This window comes from Physeter macrocephalus, chromosome 10, assembly GCF_002837175.3.
Source record: "Physeter macrocephalus isolate SW-GA chromosome 10, ASM283717v5, whole genome shotgun sequence".
NCBI classification, from domain to species: Eukaryota; Metazoa; Chordata; class Mammalia; order Artiodactyla; family Physeteridae; genus Physeter; species Physeter macrocephalus.
Window position 1 is genome coordinate 59565150 of NC_041223.1, and position 10046 is coordinate 59575195.

Sequence of the window (10046 nt, forward strand, 5' to 3'; positions counted from 1 at the left end):
TGGAATTCTAGATCATTTTAAAATGAGAGCTATGAGACAGAGAAACTGAGGAAGATCATGTTCTTGATGGATAATACAACAGTGTTATCAGGTCACATAAAATACCTTCGCACTATTACTCTTTTCCACTCTGAGGACTCAGAAAAATAACTAAGAGAAGCTGAGATGAGGACTAGGAGAAATAAGGAGCAGGATTATTACAAAATATGGAATTTAATGTTGCTTTAGGGCTTTGGTTTTATCCTTTTATTGCAAAGGATATTCTGTTTTTCTCTTAGTCAAGTAAAGGGACAGTACGAAACATATACATAGGTTTTGAAAGGTCTGTGGAAAGGGTATTTGGTGTACAATGTGCCTAAGATTTGTAAATTCATATACAACAATTAATGAAATAGCTAAAAATTTTTGAGCACCTACTATGGGCCAAGCCATTTAGTGCTCGTAAAATATCACATCATAACTATGCCATTGTTTTGATAGACTGTAAAGACATTGCTTTCTCTTTTCATCTTTACATCTCAAGTAACCTGCCTACGAATGCCCTTTGTGCCAAGGATGACTAGTGAGAGTGAGGGTGTCTTCTCAGAACCTTGTTCTCCTCTCTTCTGGGCATGCTGCTAGATTATATCCTCCAGTCTCTTTGCATCTAGGTGGGGCCAAATGATTAGATGCTGGCCAAGAAAAAGTGGTGGAAGTGATGCAGGCTACTTCTGCACTCTCTTGAGCTTCCTTTCTGTAGGCTGGATGGAGAAGATCCAGTGATGGATTCCAAGGCCATAGAATATGGAGAAGGTACTAGGCAGGAGGAGTCTGGGTCCCACACTGGTGGGCAGAACTACCCTTACATTGGTCAGTTAGAGGCAGCTGTGGACGGAATTGGAACCTCTGACTTCGGTGTGGTCATGTTTTTCCAGTATTACCTCAAAGAGCAGGGGGACCGGGTCTATACGGCGAAGAAACTTGACCCTATGGGACAACAGACCTGCTCCACCCATCCCGTTCACTTCTCCCCAGATGACAAATATTCTCGACACCAAATCACGATCAATAAACGCTTCAAGGTGCTCATGACCCAGCAACCGCGCCCCATTCTCTGAGGATGTCTTAAAATTTCATGTCTCTTCTGCTGCCTGCTAGCCCTTAAGAGACTTTCTGAAACCAAGCTCTTCAATCTGTGAGCCCTGAAGCCTTCCTACGACCCTTGCTCTTTGGAATCCGGTCTCATCATTGCCTTTGATCATGCTTGCTGTGAGGCAATCGTAGTAGCATCCTTTTTTTTTTTTTAAGTTTTAAAAAATTATTAATTAATTATTTTTTGGCTGTGTTGGGTCTTCGTTTCTGTGCAAGGGCTTTCTCTAGTTGTGACAAGCGGGGGCCACTCTTCATCACGGTGCGTGGTCCTCTCACTGTCGCGGCCTCTCTTGTTGCGGAGCACAGGCTCCAGACGCGCAGGCTCAGTAGTTGTGGCTCACAGGCCCGGTTGCTCCGCAGCATGTGGGATCTTCCCAGACCAGGGCTCGAACCCGTATCCCCTGCATTGGCAGGCAGATTCTCAACCACTGTGCCGCCAGGGAAGCCGAGTAGCATCCTTTTTAAAGGGAAGAAGTTTAAATCTTCTTTTCATACTTTGAATCACTGCCAGGTTATTAAAATGATTTGAAAGAATAAAATTACTACCCTTACACCTCATCCTGTAACGTGAACAGAAAACACTCTTGTTGAACTAAGCTCTCTGAAATTTTGGAGTTGTTTGTTATACAAGCTAACATTGCTTACCCTGACTAAAACAGTATGAATGCTTCTTTACTAACAAAGAAATGACTCAAAATAGTAAGAGTAGCTAACATCTGTTCAATGTTAACTAAATGCAAGGACTGAAGCTTAGAGAGGATAAGTTACTAGATCAAGGTCATGAGCTAATGAGTGACAGAATCAGCCCTGAAAGCAGGGCAGAATGACCTTGAAGTCATGCACTTAACCATTTTGTTTTGATATTTTTCTATGAAATATAACATTTACTATAACTGTTTTTGTATTATAGAAGTAAATCATGGGGTGAAGTTTGCTTCAACTGTTTTTGCTCTAATCATCATAAAATAATCTTGTGATAAGTAGCTATAAGTAACTATAATTTTCATAGCTGAAAATCTCTGTCCTTAGGTCATCGGGTACTCATTTCAGCACTTGAAACAATGTAAATAGACAGGTATCATCTTTACGGTTTTCTTCCCCAGCTGGGCCAGGATACCTCAACTGAGACATAACACAACAGGTCCACCCACTTTTCTGTTTTTGATTTGGTAGGATTACTTTTTATTCCCATTAGTTCCACATCACCCATGTTACTCTGTGCATTCCAAGGGTCAAAGGAGTATTGCCTCTGAGTCCCAATGGTCACAATCCTAGTGGTGATGGTGGAGGTGGTCTGTGTGAGTTTGGGTGGGCGGGGCTAGGAGAAATGCCAGATAAGTGGCAAGATGGGTCTGGTAACCCACTACATTTTTGTTCCATGGGAATCCGTTCTTTGTATTTCTTGTTTGTTGGAGCCCCCTGAAGAACATTATTTTTCCATCTCCGAAGTAAAATGTACACACTCAAACTTCATTGACCTTAAGGAATTTTAAGTATGACTATATGGGTTCCTTGTAGAAAAACCACTTTTAAAGTGTAAAAAAAAAAAAAAAAAAAAGGGTTTTTTTTAAAGCTAAATTAGAAACAAAAAGATCTGAAAACTCTGGAACCTATACATATAGAAATCGTTTTTTGGGGGCCATATGTTCCTCTTTGTAATACAAATGTGTCGAAAGAGCAAATATCTGCAAAAATCAACTACAAAGAATACCATGTGAGTTAATGCATATCAAGCCATTCAGTCACGAAAAAAATTTGGAGTAACCAGCAGTGGGTCCGTCCAGACTCACTCTCTGCAGTGGTGATAAAATCCCAGATGCTGTGCCAGCCGCGTGTGGAGGCTCCAGGTCGGAGGCACCCCTGGGATGTGTGTGCCTGGGGAGAGGGCAAGATCAGCTCAGCCTCGTCGTTTGAAAGCTTTGAACAGTCTGTTTGGAATGCTAATGGCTTGTGCTTTCTGCTGGTAGAGAAGGATGATTTTTTCTGCAAAGCATTAAATCCTTCCCCACCCCCAGGTCTTTCCAGTAGTAGTACTATCAAATTCTATCAAACAACTCTCTCTGAACTGATTTTTACATTCAAATCTGGAGAAGATACGCCGCAATCCAGAGGGACATAAGAAAGGTGGAAGAAGGAAAGCAGGCCAAGTGAAAAGGGGGTAAAATGGGAAGGTCCTCAAAGGGTTCCTGGAGAAGAGGAAGGGGGAGAGAGGGGTGAGAGAGGGAGGGAATGTGGACCTAGTTACTGTGCACGTTGTCTGTGCAAGGCTGAAACCCAGAGCTCCTGAACACGTAATGGACCTTCGCCTAATCATATGGCAATGTCAACATTAGATGTGGTTTTGACTCCAGTTATAATATATTAATTTATAGAGAGGACACATATCGCAAACAGGGAGAGCTGGTTTTTAATCTGACAGACCGTCGAAGGGAATTGTGTTAACTAGCAATTTCACCCATCTTTAGCTGGATGATAAATGGTGGTAAATGATGTTGTGCCGGAAGCAGAATGAGATCCTCCAGGGCCTCCCACGCCACTGAGGGACAGATAAGTTTATTCCATGTAACGCAGTGAGCGTGACGTTTTGCGTTCCTATCTTTGGAAACTGATGACCCATATGTATATCGTCTATACGGTAACTGGATTTAATTTTATTAACCAGGACATTTCATTTCTAATAAGGATGTGAATAGTTTACACTCAATGAACTCTGAGTTTCTCTAATTAATATTCCTTCTCGTCTTGAAGCGGAGCTTTTCAGGGTACTTAGCTGTGGTCTCTGGGGTTGAAGCTGAGGCTCATTTGCTGAGGACCAGAGAGGAAAATTACATTTAAGGCTTCCCACGGTGCATTCTGCATTCTCATATTCCAGTCAGGCTCTTTCCTCGGGAAGCCTGTGATAATCATATTCCGGTTTCTGATCTTACCTCATGATGCTCCTGTTCAGTCCTACAGAACTCGCCTTGAATTTGTTTCCAACTTTAGTTTCTCTTAATCTTGCAACTTTTTTCCCCCACCCCAGCCATTGAAACTTTCGTTGCCTTCATGGTTCCATCAACAGGACTGTCGAGTTAAGAGCAAACTCACCTCTTTGAAAATTATTGTATTGATTGACAGCATCGGCACTGTTTGAGAACAATGTAAGGCCAACGGTAAGCGAGCACACCCAGGTCACCTGGCAGTGTGTCCAGAGGTTGCAACCATGACTATGAAAAACAGGGAAAACTCTCCTCGTACCCCTCTCTCCTTTCCAACTGAAGCTAGAAGAAAACTGACAATCGAGTATCTCCTAACTGCTGATTCCTCAAAGGCGGGTACCATACCAGACCTGACTGCTGTACAGAACAATTCTCAACCACATGCCCCTGGTTTGGAAAATCTCTGGCTCCTACAGTGTCTATCAGACTTGGCACCAAGCTGCTATCACACAACTGAAACATTTTATTTTTCATGACAATTTTATATCACTTCCAGACTTTAAAACTTTTTCCATTTTATTGAAAATTCTTGGTTTACTTGTTGGCAGATCAAACGCTGTTCTTAAGTGCACATATTTAAAAATTAACTGTCCTTTAACTCCAGTGAACAAACCTGGTTAGAAAGCTTTTTTACCCCAACACAAACTCTTTTAATTTCTTCCTCAATTCTTATGAACTAAGGAAATAATTTAATTCCCGGGACCTGTGGATTGAGTGTCTCTCTACATATGGTATACAGGATGTGTGCTTGACTGCCTTCTGAAGCAATAATTTTTAGTCTTGGTTGCCAGTAAATTTTGTGTGATCCCTAGCCTTTGTTAGCACACTGATTTAAATTGCATTTTTAAATTGGAATATCTTTATTTTATCTCATGAGAAAGGTGGGTCATATCTAGACTACCGTCGAGGTGGTGCTGGGTCACTTGGGTCCGGGCACACCAGTTTCCCTCTCTCTTGGACTCTGGATTGGACAGACTGATTACTCTGAGGGTCCCCCGTGACGCCTTTGGTTGAAAAGCTGGCTCTGCCGTTTACTAGCACTGTGACGTTTGAAAATTTACTTAACCTTTCTGAGCCTCAGTTTCATAGTTTGTAAAGTGGGGATGAAATTAGTACCTAATTGTAGGGTTGTGCAGACTATTAATTGAATTATTTCACTTAAAAAACCTAGAACAGTGTCTCAGAAAATGTTAGCAATTATTAAGTGGGACCATATCTAAAAGATCGTCTTCAAGGTGTTTTCCTTATTAAAAAGTTAGTTCTTGTAGTCAGACAAGAGGGAAAAAGGACTCTCATTACATCACTTCCTCTGAAGTGAGATTCTGATATTCTATTAACCACTGCAGTTCTGCTCTATTAATTTGCTCCTTGGGGCTTTCCATTATTAGTGTTAGTTTTGGCATTTTCCAATCTTCCTATATCTGTGGGACTGTAAAGCCTGTCTGTTTTCTCAGGACACAGATTGCTAAACCATAGTCACAGTATCAGCAGTGGATACTTTGGAGAGTCCTCTTAACCCCTGTGCTATCTATGGCTCCCTGGGAACTGCCTCTCAGCTCCACAAGGTGGGTGCTTGGCAAGTCCCATATTTATATGCTTTTACCTGTCTCTTTAGTCACGGCAGTCAGGATACCTGTCCTGAAATGCGCCAATCACATTTTTTCTCCCAATAATTTGGCTTTGGGACTGAGACCTCTAGTTGCTGCATGTGGCTGGTACCGTCATATGTAAATCTGGGAGCTGTAGGGCTGTTATGTTGGGCCATTGGTGCAGAGAAGTACAGAAAGCCTGTCTGCAGCCAGAGAAAAGAATGGAGCAGATGAGAGAAGCCAAGATATGATTCAGAGAGATTTAAAGGGAGCTGACCTATAGGATTCCTGGGGGCTTGGCAGACCCAGCTGCATTCTTGCCCTTCAATTTCATGAAGAATTCTCTGCCTACATAATTCTCTGTTTTTACTTAAGGTACCTGAGAAGCAACCTTAAAGACTCTTGTTTCCGATCAGTGATGATTTGAAATGAAGTTCATAAGTCCATTGCCGTCCACCCAGGGGCCCCCATCACTCACCTATGACCTGTGTCATTCTATTGCTATTTGTTTTTGGGTTTTTTTGGGTTTTTTTTGCGGTACGCTGGCCTCTCACTGCTGTGGCCTCTCCCGTTGCGGAGCACAGGCTCCGGACGCGCAGGCTCAGCGGCCATGGCTCACGGGCCCAGCCGCTCCGCGGCATGTGGGATCTTCCCGGACCTGGGCATGAACCCGTGTCCCCTGCATCGGCAGGCGGACTCTCAACCACTGCGCCACCAGGGAAGCCCCATGCTATTTGTCTTTTGTGCAGTGGAACTTGGTATCCATGTGTTTTTCAAACAGTTAATTCTTTTTAAGCTCTTGAAACGCAGAACATTTCTGGTTTAGTTATGTAAATTTGGAACAGTCTAATTTTATAAGTGTGCTGAAAGTTTGACATGATTATTAATTAAATCCATTTATTTCTAACCCAGTTTTAATTTTAAAGGTGCCTAAAGAATATTTGTAATAGTTAATGCTAACTCATGTTTAAGAGAGAAACTGTGTAATGTTTCCAGTATCAGTGGAAGTTGAGTCTCAGAGCAGAAACATCCTCACTTTGGTCCAGCCCAGGACTTGGTGGCGGAGGGTGGCCCTCAACAGAGCTTCCCAAAGTGTATTCCTTGTTTTCAGTTATGTTAACGAGAGTAATGAATTAAGGGGTTCCACGTACACATATGCTGTGAAATACTGAAATTTAAACACCGTTCAGTTCTTTATTAAAGGTTTATGAAAAGATTTTATACAATGCTACCCATTGTGATTCTCCAATTGGTGTATAGCTGTAGTCATTCCTAAAGTATTTGACCATGGAATCCTTCTTCTGTAGAGAACACCTTTTGAGACAAGTGTTCCATGGAACATATTTTGGATGAATTGTCCTAAGGGAAGTATTTGGGGAAAGCTGGTGTTGCCTGGCGTGGTTTGGCTTGCCCTGCTTTCTTATTGCTTACATACAGTTCTTTCATTTATAAATGATGCCCAAATCCCTTTGGAAATATAGGGTTTTTTAAATCAATGCCAGATTTTAGGTGACATTGGCACAAATGAAAAAATAGTACGAATGGCACATAGACTACCCCGACTAGATTACAAAACCCTTGAAGTGAAGGGTCTTATTCATCTTGGGATCTCTCTGACAGGGCCAGTTCATGCCAATCATATTGGTTGAATTGAATTATTAATTTGCTGGAGAGATAGAATTAAATGTTATTTTTTCAACAGTTAGGAAACTGCACATCTCTTTTTCCACAATAGCCTCCTTTAAAACATTTATTTTAATGTATCAATGCTATAACTGAACTGGCTACATCACGTCACACCATTTTAACACTTGGGAATAAATTGCCAGCAGGCGCTTTACTCTTTTACAAGTTTCTTTCAAATTCAGTGAAATATTTGTTGTACTTTTGCTAAAGGAAAGAATGGCAAATCTTTATTAGTTGGGGAAATCAAAATTTTGTTCAGGCCTTAAGTATGATAATTTAATAAAAGTATAAGAGAATGTGATGGAGAACAGTTCACTGTAAGATTCTGTTGTTCTTATATCATTAATGGAATTGACTCTGGCAGTATGAAAACAAGCTGGGCAAAGTTAAGATGCTTTAGATTACATGAGTATTCATACTTATAATGCATATAACATACACACTGCATTTTAATTTATGAGCTTAAGGGAACAGTGATTAAGTAGGAGAGAGAAGAGCTTTTTAAACACCTCCTGGGGACTGATTTCTATTCTTTGCTGTCACATCTCCAATTATTCTTTCCCTTCAAATACTTATTCTCTTTCTTTGAGTTTTCCTGGTACAGGTGGCTGCCATTTGTAGAGCTATCAATTTTGCTGCCCCCTTTTAAGGGCCCTTTTAAGGCTGCCCCCTTTTATTATTTATGCCAGTTCCTGCTTATCCTTCTTTTGATTCGTTTAGACAAGAACAGCTACAAAACATTTTAAACAGCTTGAGAAAAAGGTTAACTTTAAGGATCACATGTTATCATGCATAGCCTCCAAATAAAATGTTTAATCTGCTCCAGCACAACTCTCAGGGATTGTGACTTTAACATGCTTTTAATTTGAGCCAATCTTTTAGATGCCAGAAATGTGGGGATCAACGCCATCCTAGCAGTGTAATGCCAGCAAAGCTATTCCATGTAGTGGCCGAAAACATAAGCTCTGTCAGAGAAAAGGTTTTTTGTCTTTGAAAGACTGTGAAACTCCTGTCCTCCGGAAGAGTTGCTTTCCTTCTGTTAATTGCTGTTGTATATTTCACTCTTCCAAATCATTTGGTTTAAAGTTTGTTATGTTAGAATTAATGGCAGGTTTTGTAGTCTGTTAAACCATAAATTACCACTCCTTGTCTTGGTACTGAAAGAGATTACTTAGCCATTCACAATTTTCCATGGGATGTTCTCCAGATGTGTGCCATCTGAAGTCTCCTGACGCCTCACTCCAGTGGACTAAGCTGGCCTCTTGTTGAGGAAACAAAGAACTGGAAAATATATACATCAATGTTAAAACATGCAGGTCCTCAGACAATGTTAAGATGCCTTCACACTTTCACTGAGTCCATTTGCGTTTCCTAACAATGCCCCTACTGTGGTGGGCAAGTGCCACGGCTGTACTTACTCTCCTTTATGTATAATTTTATGCTAATCCCTGAATTGTTCAAGGAGCCTTTAACAGTCAGCTGCCTTTCGCTGTCTTTTGAGGTATCAAATGATGTTACAACTTGGAAATCCCATAGACGTGGGCAATTGTGTCTTTAAACAATTCTGGCCCATTGGGTTTTCTAATATATTATGTGTTAAGGGCATGGTTCTCTCCAGTCCATCCTGAAATGCTGTGGGGGATTCTCTATTTCAAAGTGGCCCAAAGGAGATAGCCATTAAGACAACGTTACCTCTAATCCAATTTCCCATAATCTCAAACGCTATGCAAAAGCAAATGTTGAACCTGTCGCTGAACCCAGTCTTTTGAATACCCAGCCAAGACCCATAATGTATTATCTTAACTATTTTGGGGAGAAGCTGATTGTTTGCAAAATATCTTTGGGTTGCCATTAGTTCGCATTTAATCCTTTAGAAATATTCGGCACGCAGGCCTATTCAAGCCAGCGAGTCTGCTCTCCTCCAGCCCTTCGGTGCGGCCTGTGCAATTGCTTGTGTACTTAGCCCCCACTTATTTTGTTCAGGTTCACGATCAGGCGAGACAGCGCTGTCAATTCAAAAAGACATTCTTTTTTCAAACTATTGATCTCCGTTGCTCTTGCAAATCCTTTAGTATTGGCTCTCAGGATTACTATAATGCTATAATCATTCTGTTAAGGATTCAGATTTGTGGTGGGCTAAAAGATGGGAACATCAAAAGGACTGAAATGCCCTTGAAGCAATCAATTTTTGTTCATCAAATACAAATGCTGAGAGGCTGCTTTTGGCTAATAATTTATAACTGAATTAATGACACATGGCTTCCTTCGGTCTTTTTTCCTTGAATTGTTCCCTACACCCCCTACCTCTTAAATGATCTGATTTTATATTCTGGCAAGTGAATTTGAATTGCATAGTGTTCTAAACAAGAAGAATGCTTTGGGAAGTGAAAAGCTTGTTTCACTTGCTTTCAAACTGCTAAGGCAGTAGAAATTTTTTCTCTTTCTTTGGGCTGTAAAAGAAGGTAAATCCTAACACGGTATCTATTCTACTTCCTCTGGTAGATAAACATGCATGTGTGGTTTATGTGTGGGTAACATCCTGGCAGAAGCCTCGATCAGCAAAATAATTTCTGTTAAAATCACAAATGGCCTGCTGTGTCTCAATCACTTTTATACAAAACAGTTCCAACAAACAAAAGTTTATTAATAAGATAATGATGTT

General features: G+C 40.9%; 1 protein-coding gene across 1 annotated transcript; it reads left to right on the top strand.

The window, feature by feature from the left end:
- Window positions 1-881: 881 nt before the first annotated feature.
- Window positions 882-1097, top strand: LOC102991969 (H/ACA ribonucleoprotein complex subunit 3-like). The gene has a single exon (XM_055087382.1). The coding sequence runs from the start codon at window positions 903-905 to the stop codon at window positions 1095-1097; it is 195 nt and encodes a 64-aa protein (XP_054943357.1). The 5' UTR covers window positions 882-902.
- Window positions 1098-10046: the final 8949 nt, after the last annotated feature.